The sequence below is a fragment of the Babylonia areolata genome, chromosome 24 (assembly GCF_041734735.1).
Source record: "Babylonia areolata isolate BAREFJ2019XMU chromosome 24, ASM4173473v1, whole genome shotgun sequence".
Classification (NCBI taxonomy): Eukaryota; Metazoa; Mollusca; class Gastropoda; order Neogastropoda; family Buccinidae; genus Babylonia; species Babylonia areolata.
In genome coordinates, this window is record NC_134899.1 from 5,123,950 (window position 1) to 5,141,148 (window position 17,199).

Genomic DNA, 17,199 nt, shown 5'->3' on the forward strand with positions numbered 1-17,199 from the left:
CCGGTCTCGCGAAGGGAAACAATTCTGATAAACAACACAAGACGTGGAGTGTTGCTGCACAGCTTACACATCCATGCTCCCAGCCAACTGCAGTTGTCGGCGAATACACGACTGTATGTCCTTGTTGCCAGGCCCCATCCGAGATATTTTAGTTTAAGGTTAGCCAGATAGTCGGAGAATTTGATTGTGTTGGAAGTAAAATGAACTTTTAAACTGACACTTTCCCATTTCCACACACACTCAGTTTTATTTTCAGTTTCTCAATGAGGCGTCAATGAGTTCGGACAAATCCACATATGCTACACCACATCTGCTATGCAGATGCCTGACGTCAAATAAGTCAATGCGCTTATCAGGTCTTGAGTGCATGCGTGCATATTTGTTTACCTATCTATGGTAATATAATTTTGCCAGAGGACAACAGTTTAGGTTGTCATGGGTTCTTTTTCAGTGCGCTAAGTGCGTGCCGCATACGGGGCCTCGGTTTATCGTTTTGTCCGAATGAATAGACGCTCAGTTTTTATTTTGCAGTCAACGTAGGGAGAAAGGGCGAGAGCGGGAATCGAACCTAGACCCACACTGAAGCAGAAAGATATTAAATACAAAGTATAAAATAAATGTACTTGGTCTGTTGGTGAGTAGTTTTTAAAATATTTTAATGGTGTATCTTATTTGTAATATGAGACAAAATTGATTACAATACTTTAGTGCTGTTTTGTTTAGACAGTCTGTCATCAAGACACTGATATTTTGCAGCCATTAATTCTTTTTTTCTTTTTTCTTTTTCAGAAAATTCATACGAAATTTGACACAGGGACTGATTACCCAAAATGAAGAAAGTCCTCATCACCGGCGCCTCAGGGTTGTTGGGCCGAGCTGTTATGCAAGAATTTGAGAGTGATGCATCCTGGACTGTCCTGGGCCTTGCATTCAGTCGAGCAGGAAGCAAGTTAAGGAAAGTTGACATCACTGACCCCCAAGCAGTAAAGAGCTTAATCCTAGAGTTCAAGGTAATGATATTGATGACGATGATAATGATAATAGCAACAAAAATAATGAAAACAATGGGAGTATTTATATATTGTACTGAATCTCGTGCAGACAAAATCAAAGCACTTTTGCACCATTGGTGATCAGAATGATAGTGATAATAATGAAAATAATAACAAAAATAAAGATAATGGAAGAATAATAAAGCTGAATCTTGTGCAGGTACAAAATCCAAGCACTTTCACATCAGTGATTTATTTGTATTATGCATAACTCTGATGTTTAGCAATGACAGACAAAGCTTATAAACACACACACACACACACACACACACACACACAGATAATATATATATAATGTATGTATGTGTGTGTGTGTGTATAAAGCAGGGAAACTGTAGACAGAAACAGGGATGGGCGGGAGAGCTATTTCGGAAAGTGGTATAGGTTTTAAGGCCAAACCTGAAAGGTGAGCCACTAAAAAGCAAAACAGAATAAAGAAAGAAAAAACAATTGTATGATTTTTTTTTTTAATTTAGGGAATAGGTTGAAAAAAAAGGGGAATATTTGACCGTTCTTACAACATTGAACATCCTTCTGATGGCCTTTTTTTTTCTCATTTCTTGAGTTAGTTTCTAGTAAGCCTGTCTCAAAGTTTGAGCAGACTTCTTCAGGAACTATCACCAACTTCAAAAAAATGCTTATTCAGTCTGGCTTCTGGCAACATGTCTGATATGCATGGATGCCAGTGTTAAATGCCATTTTGCATGCTCTTTATTCATTGATAAATGAAATATGAATAAGATTCATTGGCCTTTGGGTGTAACAAAGCATAGTTGTTTGGTTGTAAGTCTCCTCCCATCCTGCACTCCCCCAACACCTCCCCTTGTGTGTGTGTGTGTGTGTGTGTGTGTGTGTGTGTGTTCCCCTCTTTTGAAGTCTTCATGTACTGTGTAGCATACGTGCTTGTGGGTGGGTGTTTACTGTGCGTGAGTGTGTGTGTGTGCATGTTCTGTGTGCATGCAAATAAGTGTGTGCATGTGTGTACATTTGTAAAGTATATGCTGTGCTTTTTTACGGTGTGATTGTTCTTATTTTGCAATTCATACTGTTATCATAGTGTATTTAGATATGTTGGTTTATTTTGTGCTGTTGTATGCTAATTATGCACTGTTGTATATGTATTGTTTCATGTGAGGTGCTCAGAGCCCATTATATGGGGAGTTTGCACAATTATTATTGTTAGTAGTAAAAGTAGTAGTAGTGGTGTTTTTTGTGGGGGTTTTTTGTTTTTTTTTGTTTTTTGTTTTGTTTTTTTGACGGGCGCAATAGCCGAGTGGTTAAAGCGTTGGACTTTCAATCTGAGGGTCCCGGGTTCGAATCTTGGTAATGGTGCCTGGTGGGTAAAGGGTGGAGATTTTTTCGATCTCCCAGGTCAACTTATGTGCAGACCTGCTAGTGCCTGACCCCTCTTTGTGTGTATACGCAAGCAGAAGATCAAATACGCACGTTAAAGATCCTGTAATCCATGTCAGCGTTCGGTGGGTTATGGAAACAAGAACATACCCAGCATGCACACTCCCGAAAACGGAGTATGGCTGCCTACATGGCGGAGTAAAAACGGTCATACACGTAAAAGCCCACTCGTGTACATACGAGTGAACATGGGAGTTGCAGCCCACGAACGCAGAAGAAGAAGAGGAGAAGAAGGTGTTATTTTTGTATTGTGCAGCCAGCTTTGGTGATACACAGTGCTGCTGAACGGAGACCGGATGTTGTGGAGAAACAAGGGGAGGCAACGCAGAAACTGAACGTGACTGCCACTCAGTCCCTGTGCCAGGAGACAGGTTGGTAGAAATGGTCACACAAAGCTTCTTCACTTTTGTTTTGTCCACATTCCTTTGTTGGGAGGCTTCCAGTGGATGAGCTAAGTGAAAAGAAAAGAAAAAATAGAGACTGTAATTTGAGACTTGTGTCATTTGCATTGTTCTTGGATTTAAGAACATGAGATATGCAGGAAAGCAAATTATTTCACTTTGGTGAAATATTTAATAATGGGCTGTGCCAGTCAGACTTCTTAGTTGGTGTATTTTATTTTCGTTATGGGGAAAAAATCCACACACACAGGAAGCAAATTTAACATTGATAAATAACAATAAAAGAAACATTAATTGAAATGATAATGATAAACCCATAACTGGGAATTGAATGAGAGCACTGTTAAATGGGGAGAAGAAAAGAAAAGAAACATCACATGTATCAGGCGTTCTTGTTTGACCACTCTCACTCCTTATCATGGTGCCAGTGCAGCATGTAATCTTTAGATTTTGAGGGCAGCCGTCGCTGACACACTAGATGACCTTTGGCCACTGACATCTCACTTAAAACTCAGAGCTGCATGTGTTTGGTCATTATTGTTGACCAGGACACCTATGTAGACATTGTGTTTTATGTTTGATATTTTGTCAGTCTGCCATGTTGACATGACGTTTGATTGACTGGTACCATACCTTTCTTTGTTCCCCCAGCTGCAGTTGGCGGCAGTGTGATCTACATCAGCACAGATTACGTTTTTGACGGAAAGAACCCACCATACAAAGAATCCGCCAGTCCTTCACCGCTCAATGCTTATGGGAAAAGCAAATACGAGGGAGAAAAAGTGACATTGGCTGAGGGGAAAAGTAAACAGCATTTTGAGTCATTTTTATTTCTATTTTTAGAATTTGCATTGTTTTATTATATTTTTGCTCGTTTAAGTTGACGACTTCATGTAGAGATGAGTGAGAGGGTTGGATGTGTGTTCATGTATTATTTATACATACAGGTCTGTCACCAATCCTCTGTTATGATTCATACTGTTTTGTTTTTGGGTTTTTTTCTTTCACGGATGTGTCGTAATCTCATAAAGTAAATTGCATAAGATGACTACAGTTACATAGCTTAGATGTGAAGTGAAACCGGACTAATTCAAAACAGTTCAATTGATGCATTTGTGATAGAGAGAATTGAGACTGAGGAAGAGACTGAATGCAATTTGTGTAAATGAGAGAGATAGCATGTGTATGGCAGAGAGAGGGAGAGTGTGTGTGTACGTGTGCATTTGTGTGTGTGTTTGAGGGTGTCATGGAGCTCCTGGCACTAACAAACCATATGCAAAAGCCTTACTTAAAAATAATATTTAAAAAATTTCTTCATGCAAATAACAAGACTGCTGAACAAGTTTTTGTGACAGCTGTATATTTTTCTGTGCAGCCAATTGTGTGTTACGTGTCCCTATACTCTATGGTGATGTGGAGAGGGTGGATGAAAGCGCAGTCACCGTGCTCTTCTCAAAAGTCAAAAATGTGGACGAAACATGCATCATGTCAGACTACGAGCGACGGTATCCAACACACTGCAAAGACATTGCTTCTGTGTTGAAACAGCTGGCTGACAAAAAGATCCAGGTGAGTGTTGTATAGTCGCTCTGCTGGTGAGTCCTGCTGCCCACTCTTTTCCCTTTCTCCACAGTAACATGTGTGCAACATCGCCGCATACACACACATCCACAGACAGGTCTACACATATGCCTACTTGGGAGATCTGAAAATTCTCCATCCTTAACTCACCAGACGCCATGACTGGGATTTGAACCCAGGACCCACAGATTAGAAGTTGAACTTCCTGGGCATACTGAAGAAGGTGAAGAAAGTTGAACTTCCTGGGCATACTGAAGAAGATGAAGAAAGTTGAATTCCATAACCACTCAGTTGTTCCACCCGTCTGTGTCCTCTCCTGACAGGAGATACTTTTTTCTTCTTCTTCTTCTTCTGCGTTCACTTGTATGCACACGAGTGGGCTTTTACGTGTATGACCGTTTTTACCCCGCCATGTAGGCAGCCATACTCCGTTTTCGGGGATGTGCATGCTGGGTATGTTCTTGTTTCCATAACCCACCGAACGCTGACATGGGTTACAGGATCTTTAACATGCGTATTTGATCTTCTGCTTGCGTTTACACACGAAGAGGGTTCAGGCACTAGCAAGTCTGCACATATGTTGACCAGGGAGATCGTAAAAATCTCCACCCTTTACCCACCAGGCGCCGTCACCGTGATTCGAACCCGGGACCCTCAGATTGACAGTCCAACGCTTTAACCACTCGGCTATTGCGCCTGTCAGGAGATACTTTTGACTTCTGGTCCATGTGTGTGTCCAGCTGTTGGCAAAGAAGATGTGCTGATGTATCTTGTTGTTGGTTAATGAGGAGCCTGGGGAATGTGGGACGCACATTAGCTAATCTGCAGTTGAATTTATTTATTTTTGTTCGTCTTACATTCAAAGTTTGTGAGTTCTTGTGAGCAGAGAAAACACTTCCTTTGGGAAAAGAAACCGTGTGTGTGTGTGAGAGAGAGAGACAGAGAGAAGATGGAACAGCAGCGGCTCTGACCACAAATATGTCTCGGTGTTCAGGAATTAGTCCCACAGTATCTGAACAGGATGAATGAACTTAGAATATCATAATGACAAGAACATGTAAAATAAAAATAGAACATCAAAGTGGCAAGAAGAACAGGATGAATGAATTAAGAACATCAAATTGACAAGAAACATCTCAGTAAGAATTTCTGTGCAACCAGCCACTGTGGGGAAGTGGTTGGTTTTGCAGCTGATGGCTGGGAAGACGCGGGTTCAGTTACCAGCAGAGGTGTGTTTTTTCAACCTGCAGCCACCTCCTATCCAGAGTTGGGTCACCATAGTGTGCTATAGGTTTGATGAAAAGACTGGGACCACATAGTCGAGTATCATCCACTTCACGGATGCATCTTTGGGTGTGTTAGTCATCTTCTTCTTCTTCATCATTCATGAGCTGCAACTCCCACATTCACTTGCACGTACACGAGTGGGCTTTTACGTGCATGACCGTTTTTACCCCGCCATGAAGGCAGCCATACTCCGCTTTCAGGGGTGTGCATGCTGGGTATGTTCTTGTTTCCATAACCCACCGAACACTGAGATGGATTACAGGATCTTTAACGTGTGTATTTGATCTTCAGCATGCGTTTACCCACGAAGGGGGTTCAGGCACTAGCAGGTCTACACATATGTTGACCTGGGAGATCGTAAAAATCTCCACCCTTTACCCACCAGGCACCATCACTGTGATTCGAACCCGGGACCCTCAGATTGAAAGTCCAGCGCTTTAACCACTCGGCTGCTGCGCCTGTTGGGTGTGTTTGTCAAATTTTTTGACCAGCACTGCAAGTGTCTGTTTCTCTTGGTTGACAGGCTTGTCACATTGTTCCAAACCTGAAATTAACCTCCATAACAACATTGTCATCACCCCCATCCTCCTTCATCGCCAGTATAGAGCCCCCCATGGGGATGCCGGGGGTCTTTCAGTACAAATAGCATCCCCGCCTTCTGGAAATTCTGTGCTGGAAATTTCCTCTTTTCTGTCACTCTCTTTGTTTCTGCCTTTCTTCTATCTTCACTGTTGTCTCCTTTTTCTGCCTTCCCAGTCCATTCCCATTTCTTTTTTCAATCAATCCTTGACACTTTTTCCTCTTTTCTGCAGTCCATGATGTGTTGTCTTTGCTGTTTTGCTCTGGCGATTAGGTAGTGAGATGTAAACACTGGGATGGGCACTAGCTGACCATTCTGCAGTGTTATTTGCTTATATAGCCTTTTTTATGTATTTTTTGTTTGGCTGTGAAGTTGGGTTTTTTTGGGTTTTTTTTCTTTTTTATGATTTTTTGTTATCTGGGGATGGTAAATTAAGTGGAAAGGCTGGCATCCTCAGCATGGCCTAGTCTTCTTTGCCATAAGGACCTAAATGGTTGGGATACTGTGTCATGAACTGTGTTTTGTGGGTTTGTCTTAGTGGGTTTTTTTTTGTAAATTTGACAGTTTTGTGTTGACGCGGTTGAGCATTTGTGTGGTTTGCCAGTCCTGATATGGCCCTGTGCAGTCGGCTGGACTATAAGCAACAAGAATAAGTACAAGAATCACCAGTATAGAAAGAAATTGTCCCCAGATCTGTGGCTTTTCATGCCCTGCTCTCATAGCGACTCCAGTTTCGGTCCCCCTCCACTTCCATGCTATTGGTGAGTCCTGTCCAAGTCTTCAGTGTCAGCAGATTCATTGGGGACTGTTAATGGAGGAACATGGTGGTGGACTCCACGGTGGAGGGAACACTCACAGAGTCTGGCTCCATGACTGATTATTGTTGTCAGTAGGGGGCTTAGTTGTTGGTGTCCTGAGTATGTAATGTCAGAAAAGGCACTACTGAACACCACTGAAGTGACTCAGCAGCAGTGCAGGGTCTCCTTTTGTGTGTGGCCTATGGTGACCTAACAATAATAGTTCCCTGTGGGCAGCAGACAAATGTATATGGTTCATTTCCTTTTTATCCCAAAGAATTACCAGACACATATTTACTTCAATTAAATTTTCTATTGTGAATGTATAAACAGAGCATGTTCTTTGTACAGCAAGAGTGCTAAATGTAATGAAAGTAAAAATTTCATGTGGATACATTTGCTAGTGTTTGTTCCCTCTGTCTGATGATGCAGGGTGCTGACATTGCCGGAGTGTACCACTGGAGTGGTGATGAGATGATGACCAAATATGACATGGCTGTTGCCATGGCCAAGGCCTTCAGTCTGTCCCCTGACCATATCCAAGCAGACAAGACTCCATCGGGAGGAGCAACAAGGCCCTACGATGCCCACCTGGATTTGTCAAGAGTCGAAGAGCTTGGCATCTGCTCAAGGTCAAAATTCTCTGAAGAAATAAAACCAGTCCTTGAAAAGTTTTTTCCTTAGTTTGTGTGACAGTCATTACTATATCAGGGCCAGCAGGCACAGAATGGACTGCATGCATCTGAAGCCCACCTACAAAAAAAAAAGAAATTAAATAAATGGAGCCTTGTTCTTTTCTGTGAAAGAAATATTATGATTGTGGAAAAGATGCATTGCTTTAAATGGATCCTAACATGCCAGAAAGTGTGGAAAAATGCAGGTTTATACAGAAAGGTTGGTTGGTTGGACATAGTGTATAGAATTGGGTGTTTATTTCGCTCTTTGTTTATATGGTGATAAAGATGCTAAGATGATGCACGGCATTCAGCATCTTAATGTTACATTTTGTGGGGTAATCATGCATTAACATTTGGTTTCATGGACTTAGAAATTGTGCGAGTTTGTTTGTGTGTGTGTGTGTGTGTGTGTTGTTTTTTGTTCAGTGAACGTGCTGAAGATTTTGAGAAATTGCATGTTTGTTTCACAGAATGATTTGTTTGTTGTGAAACTGTCAAGGAATTCTGTGTTCATTTCACAGAAAGCATTTTGTTACTTGTGAAATTGTTGAGGAATTGTGGGTTTATTTCTTTGAATATATTTTGTTACTTAGACTGGTGATATGATGTATGGCACTCAAGTGTCTTCCTGTGATTTGTTTGTGGGGGAACCATAGTTTATTTTAACAGCAAAGTTTTTGTTTCATGGACATAGTACTTAGATATTATGTATTTGTTTCACTGAATATGTTTTGTTTGTGGTTGAGGAAAATTGTCTGATTTCACTGCTTTGTAAATGCTGAAACTATTGACTGGATTCACGAGATATTACATGGCATGCAGTATGCCAGCAATACTTGGGATGTTGAGTTTAGTTCCATCTGGTTGATGTAGAATAAAAGTTGTGAACAAAATTGTATTAATGCTGTGGGCAAAAAAAAAAAAATCATATTATTTGAACAGGTAATGCATAGTAGAAAGAGGGATTTATTGAAATCAGGGGATAAATTCACAGATTAGATCTGTAATGGTGTAACTTCCAGCTGTGTGTTTGCCTTCATACTGTGCCATGTGTTACTTTTATCCATGGTGACTGAATGATCTTCTGTATCATTAAAAAAAATTTAAAAGGTACATTTTCATCATCATTATTGTCATCCTGATGTTTGTTACAGCACAACATGGAATGTGCATTTGACAGATATATGCATCATTTACATAATCATGATTCTCATAGTATTATATGATACTACCATTTCAACATTTACCTGAAAGAGGAATTGTTGAGGATTTGTGTCGGTACATGCAGTAAAGTACTACAGTGGTTGTCAGAGACTTGTGTTTATTTGGACACTAAATCACAAACTTCGCCAGGCATGTTTACAAGTGTTGATGCTTGACCATATAACTTATTCCATAGATGTACTTCTCTCTCTCTCTCTCTTTGTTTTCTGTTTAGATGGGTTATACGCTTTAAACTCACAATCAGTCACATACAATGGTTTCCAGCTAGGTTTTAATATGTGAAGCCATTTTTTTTTATCCTGCTATTTTTAAGGGCGATGGATGTTTCACATGTTCAGGTTTACATGACTGACTGATGCTGACACACTTTGTGACATCTGCATGCACACTTCGAACATCTGTACCCATGAGTACATGATAAGGACAAGCCACAAGCCATACTGACATGGGAGAGTAGAAAAATATTTACCCTCATCCCACCAAACGGTGCTGGGATTCAAAGTCTGTGACATTCATATTCAGTACATTCCAGAACTGACCTTTAGTTGCCATGTCCTTGATGTATCTTTTTATCTCAACAAGTACTGGTTCCATCTAATAACCGTACGAACCAGTACAAATGAAAGAACAAAGATTAGCATCTGTTTTATTTTTTTTTATAAATTTTTTATATGTATGTAGAATGTTTTCCTTTTTTATTTGTGACGCCGCACGTGAAAATCATGGATAAGTCGCTGGAGTAAATTTCATGCAACAAGCTGTGAAAGTGACAAGGGGTGAAAATGAGTTTTTTGGTTATTTAGATTATATGATTCTTTTTCTATTAAATTTCCAAGTATTATAAAGAAATATAAAGTATTAGTGCTTTATTTTGATGTTTTCCCATTGGGAACTGGTGATCAAGAGTGGGAAACAGCGAACTCGTTTGCCCCAATTTTCTCAGAAGTAAGTTTGTGATCATCACGAGACTCGAATGCATGTATCTCAGAAAGTAATAAAGATACTTGAATTCTGTTTTCTGTGTGTTATTCAGAATTCTCTCTACTTTCAGATAAAAGAATATCATTTTGTGAATTTTGACCATTATCCATGATTTTAACATGCACCATCACATTTGATTGTCAGAGTTGGGAAATATTTTCTTGACTCTTAGAATTTCTCCACACACATGTAACTTCCCTGCCTCTCTCCCAACTAGTTTTACTCATGATAGAATTATTTTTATTTCTAATCTTTGAATTATATTTTTCCCTTTTTCATCCACTTCACTGTACCCCAGAGCTTGATTCTCAGGAAAGACAACTGGTAGAGGTGTGACTGGCCTGAGGATGTGTGACTGCAAAGAGGAGAGCACTTTGAGTCAACAGAGGAACAAGGACAGACTCAATAAGAATCAGTCTCTTTCTATCCATCTATCTCTCTCTTCCCCCCCCCCCCCCCTCCCCCCCTCTTTCTCTCTCTCTCTCTGTGTTTCTCTCCCAGTCTTTGTCAAATGGTGTCAGAAACATCTAAAATAAGAATCAATAAAAATCAATATCTTTCTGTCTGTATCTATCCCCCCCCCAACCCCTCACTCTCTTTCTCTGTTTCTCTCCCAGTCTTTGTCAAATGGTGTCAGAAACATCTAAAATAAGAATCAATAAGAATCAATATCTTTCTGTCTGAATCTATCCCCCCCCCCCCCCCCCCCCAACCCCTCACTCTCTTTCTCTGTTTCTCTCCCAGTCTTTGTCAAATGGTGTCAGAAACATCTAAAATAAGAATATCTTTCTGTCTACCTATCCCCCCCCACCCCCCCACCCCCTCACTCTCTCTCTCTGTTTCTCTCCCAGTCTTTGTCAAATGGTGTCAGAAATATCTAAAATAAGAATCAATAAGAATCAATATCTTTCTGTCTGTATCTATCCCCCCCCCCCCCACCCCCTCACTCTCTCTCTCTGTTTCTCTCCCAGTCTTTGTCAAATGGTGTCAGAAATATCTAAAATAAGAATCAATAAGAATCCCTATCTTTCTATCTGTATCTATCTCTCTTTCCCCCTTTCTCTCTGTTTCTCTCCTAGTCTTTGTCAAATGGTGTCAGAAGCATCTAAAATAATTTATTCTAAAGATCTGATAAAAAAAACAACCAGACCTTGATTGATAAACTTTTTATTTGAGTCACTGTTTCACCATTCATGACATTTTAAACCAACAACATGCTGGAAATGACTTTTAACAGTTTTTATTAAGGCAATTAAAACATAACAAACAAACAAAAATCAGACCTTTCTTTGCTATTATTTTTTTCCAAGGCACTGTTTCACCATTCATAACATTTAAACCAACAACAACAGGCTTGAAATCAAATCAAACAATTTGTATCAAGACATTTAAAAAGAAAACAAAAAATTCAACGGTGAACACATGACTTACCCTGAGAATCTGAATATTGCAACAAAACTGTATTCGGTAGGAACTGCTTGGAGCAAAAAGAAATTCATGGCATTCAAGACTATAACTATGTACTGATATCCGATGTGACACCAGATGTTGGACAAGATGTGAGGTAATTCATCGTCTCCCACACATTCCTGTCATGTGTAACAATGCTTTCAGTTCACTGGTCCACAGTGCAGAGTTGTTATCTTTCTGTCCCATCCTATCTTCATCAGTAGACGTACTGACACTATACCAGTGTTGCACACTTCTTGATTTCATTCCTTACAATGAATTTGTATACATTTATCCTCTTCTTTAATATTCCTTTTACAGGTGCCCTCATACGATATTTTGTCTGTTATAAATCGAATGAAGTATGGATTTAAAACAAAAAAGAAATTCATGCTTTTTCGTCTTCTCACCCACCTTTTTCTTCTGCTTTTGTGGACTGCTACTCCCACATTCACTGGCATGAACAATATGGTAGGAGGTTTTACTTGTATGACGCATTTTTACTCAACCATGCCAGCAGGCATACTCTATTTTAGGGGAGTGCATGTTGGGTATGTTCTTGTTTCCATAACACTGAATGCTGACATGAATTACAGGATCTTTAACATGCGTATTTGATCTTCTGCAGACATATATACACATGAAGGAGATTCAGGCACTAGGCACTTATATTGAAATCGATCTTTTTTATCCAAAGCACATGCACAAAACACAGTGAAAAGGCGCGGCCATGTTGGTACTACGTTCACTGACGTCAGAATATTACAGTTTTTCTGAATGGCTCTTCAATATAAGTCAACCAATAGCAAAACATGACACAGGTGTTTACGCACCGCTCAACCGGTGACTAGGCATTATGTCATTTTTCTCTACCACCAGTAAAGCGGTGGTCAGGGCTCAAAGGGTTAAGCAATACATGGTCTTGCAAATATTGTTTCAAATGTGTATCAATCAAAAACATGTTTCGAAAGAAAAAGACAGCTAGAACTTCTGTCACTTTCTACCATGGTTGTTGACTAAAATGATTTTAGTGACCTTTCTTCCTCAGGTGAAGGTTTGTGCATTAACATCAAAGCTGCACATCTCTTAATAGCCAAATGCACATAATTAACATCTGAGTCACTTGCTGACATCAGGCACAGACTTAAAATGTCACAAAACAGGATAATATGTTTGTTTTCATACTGATTTTTGCTTGTACTTATTAATGTAACTGTCGCTATAAAAGGGTGAAAGTAACAAGAAAATGTACCTGCAACATATTCTGCACACAAACGTTCATACACAGTCACACAGATATATATGCATACATGCACATATTGCACATAAATTCTGGCCCTCAAGAAAAAATAGCTGCTCAAGAAAGAAACCCTCCTGCCAAACATTCAACACTGCGCATTCCTGAGAACAGTCAGTTTATAGCAGTACACTCTGTCATCCCTGCAGCCCACAATGAGGCGATCACCAGCGATGACTGGTGAAGAGAACACTTCCCCCGGCAAAGTCTTCTGGCCCATCTCTTTCCCTGTGGCACAGCACAAGATCCTGACCAAACCATTGGTCGATGCACAGGCCACGAGCTGTTCACAGACAACATGGCCATCACCTGCCCCACCCATTGTGGAGAAAACCTCACTCTTGTCCTGCTTCTCTTGTTGCTTCACACCTTGAGCAGACAGAACACGCTTCTTCCTCGTTTGTCCACTGTATGACTCTTGTCCGGTCTCGCCATTCTTTAGACCACCTTGGCAGACAAGACCCCTGTCATCAATGCCTGAATGCAAAGATGTCCTACATGGAGTAGATTGGAGTTTTGCATTGTTTGTGCTGATATCAGTTCGTAAATCATGCTTGATTTCAAACCCGTTGGCTGGGACACTTTCTTCAGAATGTTGTGACTGACACAGAGAGCTGGCACGACGCCATGGTGCCTGTGCTTCAGCTTCATCCCCATGGTGACTTGCATGGACATCACCACTGGCTGTGTCCCTCAGGACATCACACAGACAGAACACGAAAGGAGAAGAGTACACTGTAGATGTCATCCGGTGTTTCCACACAAGGTGTCCTGCATCGGAGATGCAGTGAAGACAGCTGTCATGAGAGCCGAGCAATATGCAAGGTGTCAGGCCCTGGCATGTTGTAGTGATCACGGGGGATGAAAAGATGGGAGCCTCAGTTCTGTAAGTCCACATCTAAAACCAAACAAACAAAAACCATGCAAATTATTCATCTTTTTTTTTTAAATCTTAAACCTGATAAGTGAGGGACAAGTCAAAATTAAATAAATACAAATCATGTTCAACTTAATGTTCTCCACAAGCGAAGTACTGTATTTTACTGACAACAAGGTCCTTCAGATTATAAGGCATATCCTCCAATTTTTGTTAATATTTCCTTCCAGTTCTAACAGAATAAAAGGTGCAGCATATTACAAGGCACACATCAATATGATGAACAAGAAGTCAAGCATTTATGGCTGTCACTGCTGTGGCCATGTTTCCACCTTCTGTCGATGTCAAGGCCCTGACATCACCATCGGAACTCTCTTCACATATTCCATCATCCGCTTGCTCGTCTGGTCTGTCAGTCTCTGCCTTCTTGAATCCGTCCTGTCCATCTTACCCTTAGAGTGTCATGTGTGTGAGTGTGAGGTGTTTGTGAACTAATTTTTAACTGATTCATGGGAAGATTTTTTTTTTCACCGCAGCATTATATTTTCCAGTTCAGGGGTCAAGCTTGATATAGTTTTGATTCACAACTGTGTTTTGACAGGTTTTAACCATACATTCAGCACTTTGTGGTATGAGGTGCAGTGTATGGTGAGGAAAAGAAGTATCACTTTATAGTATGCAAATTATGTTTTATTGTCTGACTGTGACTAAAGCATGCAATGGTTATTTCATCCTGTGGGGACTCATCTATCTTGGGATTCGAGTATGCCGACCGCAGAGACAGTCCAACACATGCAACAGTCAGTTCACCGAGACAGGGGAAAATCTCACAGGTAATGCTTTCAAACATCTCAAAGTGCTGTACAATAACAACATCAATCACACACAAAGCACAACCCACAGGTAGGCATTGAAGAAATAGACGTGAATCCATAGAATGCAGCATGCACGATGCAGTGCCTTAGGCAAAAACTACTTGAGAAGGAATGTTTTTAGATTTGTTTTTAAGGATGCGAGTGAGGGACTGTGGCAGACTGGAAAAGACATTCTTCTTCTTCTACGTTCGTGGGCAGCAACTCCCACATTCACTCATATGTACAAGAATGGGCTTTTACCTGTATGACCATTTTTACCCCACCATGTAGGCAGCCATACTCCGTTTTCAGAGGTAAAAAGACATTCAATTCCAGGTTTGTACAGTTGAAGAACTAAAAACTCTCATGCCCATGTTTCTCTCTGTTAAATTTGGGAATGCAAAAGATTCAATCGTCAGAAGAGTGGAAAAGTTGAAGGGACGTACCCACTTAACAGGTGGGAAATATACCAAGGTGCATCTCCAGAAATGACAGGAAGGCAGAGACATAAGGACATCCTGACAGTTACAGACTACTCCAGCAGATCCAGGCAGCTCTCTCAATATAATGCTTCACCCAGAACAAGACTGACAAGCATGGTGAAGCGCTGGCCAAAGGATAATGTGCATGATGAGGAAGTGATTGTCCATGGGTTTCAGTCCAGTATATGGACCAGGAATTTTACCCCCCACTCCATTAGACCTAGGGTGGTTGTGTGGATGCCAGTTTTCAAATGAGACGATAAACTGAGGTCCTGTGTACTGTGAGCACTTGACACACAGAAAAGAACCCATGGCAACAAAAAAGAAAAAGAAAAAAAAGGTTGCCCAGGCAAAATTCTGTAGGAAAATACACTTTGATAGTATAACAAATACACTCACCAAAAAAAACCAAAAAAACTGGTGACACTGCTCTAAAGCATCATGCTCTCCTCAGAGGACAGCAGCCTGAATTTCACACAGAGAAATCTGTTGTGGCAAAAAGTAACAACAAAACACAACACAACGCAACGCAACGCAGTTATGTAAGGCCCATGGTGAGACACGAACCTTCAGCCCCGTTGTGCTGGACAAGCAGTGCAGGCAGCTGTCCACACACGCCACCAACAGAAGACCCCCATGCACCGCAGGAGAGCTGAAGACCGGTTTGCCCAGAGATACGCTCCATACAGCAGTTCCTGTCGCCTGCAACAGACTTTCTGCATGAACTGTCGTCTCCGTTTTATCAGTCCTTTCAGCACCAGGAGGATTACAGCTTGTTCAATCATAATCTATTTATTTATTATTATTATTATTATTTTATTATTATTATCATTACTACTACCTTTTTTTTTTTTAATATCATAATTATTAATTATTTATTTATTTATTTATTTATTTATGTAAGCTTATCTATTATTTATTCACCTTTTTCTTTTTTCTTTTTTTTCTCAAGGCCTGACTAAGCGCGTTGGGTTACGCTGCTGGTCAGGCATCTGCTTGGCAGATGTGGTGTAGCGTATATGGATTTGTCCGAACGCAGTGACGCCTCCTTGAGCTACTGAAACTGAAAACTGAACTCAATCATAGTCCCCTGGGAGGTCTTGCCAGTACTTTTTAGATGGCTTAAAAACTAAACTTTCTGTGTCTCACCGTCTTGTCCCCAATGGCAAACTTACGATGATGTTTTATTATTACTGTTATTGTTGTAAGTTGTTGTTGTGTGTATGTCTGTTTGATGTCCGTTTACGGGAGGAAAGCGCTGAACAAGTTTTTTTCTTTTTCTTTTTTTTTTTGGGGGGGGGGGGGTATTTATTTTATTTTACTTTTTTTTTTTTTTATAATTTAATTTAATTTTATTCATTTCTTGATTTTTTTTTTCTCAAGGCCTGACTAAGCGCGTTGGGTTACGCTGCTGGTCAGGCATCTGCTTGGCAGATGTGGTGTACCGTATATGGATTTGTCCGAATGCAGTGACGCCTCCTTGAGCTACTGATACTGATACTTAAAAACTAAAATAATGACATTTCATAGTAGATCGCTCACAACTTTCTCTCTCAGAACAGTTTAATGTTTGGCAAGAAGTGAAACATGACTTTCTCGCCATGATCGTGAACAAACCTTGAAAAAAACATGCTTCAAAATGCTCGAAATGTGCCTAAACTTTGCAAGCAAATCACCTGAAAGTTCCTATCTGTTTACATTTAGTTGACAGGTTGGAAAACCATTCTGAATGACCTGGATTTGATGCCAGAGAACTGCTGAGGAGCAGGGCGGAATGAGCTAAGAGTACCAAAGGCCGTGTTCTGATAAACAATTGTCTGTGTATTGTCAAGGAACTAATTCAATAAAGTTCATCAATTCTTTGTGTATTGTTAAGAACTTAGTAACCGTGTGCCCAGAGGCTTTCCTTTGAAAAATCACCAGTATCTTACTGATTTAGTTCTGAGTTTGACCGAAAATAAGCAAAGGTTTATCAGTCCTCATGATCAGCATCAAACTCACATGCTTACACACGTTTACCAGCTTTCAGAGCACTGTCCACTTCCTGTTTTATACTCCAAATTTATAATCCTGCAGAAAAACTTTCAAGAGCAACAACAAAAAAGGCTTCTGAAATGTTTAACTCTCTCCATACGAACAGCGAAAGAGACGACGTTAACAGCGTTTCACCCCAGTTACCATCATCAAAATATTGCAAGCGGAAGGCTCTTATACTGAAGAGGTGAATGTTGACAAAGAATACCACAA

General features: G+C 40.4%; 2 protein-coding genes across 4 annotated transcripts in view; one reads left to right on the forward strand and one right to left on the reverse strand.

Moving 5' to 3' along the window:
* The first annotated feature begins 14 nt into the window (after positions 1–14).
* On the forward strand, positions 15–10,020 carry LOC143298723 (methionine adenosyltransferase 2 subunit beta-like). 3 transcript variants are annotated; one of them, XM_076611638.1, is made up of 6 exons: positions 15–113; positions 790–1,010; positions 2,722–2,836; positions 3,518–3,670; positions 4,242–4,435; positions 7,544–10,020. In XM_076611638.1, the coding sequence occupies exons 2-6, from the start codon at positions 831–833 to the stop codon at positions 7,793–7,795; spliced, it is 894 nt and encodes a 297-aa protein (XP_076467753.1). In that variant the 5' UTR covers positions 15–113; positions 790–830; the 3' UTR covers positions 7,796–10,020. The 3 variants fall into 3 exon arrangements, with proteins under 3 accessions (XP_076467753.1, XP_076467754.1, XP_076467755.1); XM_076611639.1 differs by having other exon boundaries at positions 50–158; XM_076611640.1 differs by lacking the exon at positions 15–113 and adding an exon at positions 508–634.
* A 1,166-nt stretch (positions 10,021–11,186) lies between these two features.
* LOC143298727 (beta-alanine-activating enzyme-like) overlaps positions 11,187–17,199 on the reverse strand; it is a 28,736-nt gene continuing 22,723 nt past the window's right edge. Inside the window, exons 15-16 of the mRNA XM_076611648.1 lie at positions 15,520–15,654; positions 11,187–13,637 (exon numbers count right to left, since the gene is read on the reverse strand). Coding sequence (XP_076467763.1) covers positions 12,828–13,637; positions 15,520–15,654 — 945 coding nt within the window. The 3' untranslated portion in view covers positions 11,187–12,827. The remainder of the gene's footprint in view (positions 13,638–15,519; positions 15,655–17,199) is intronic.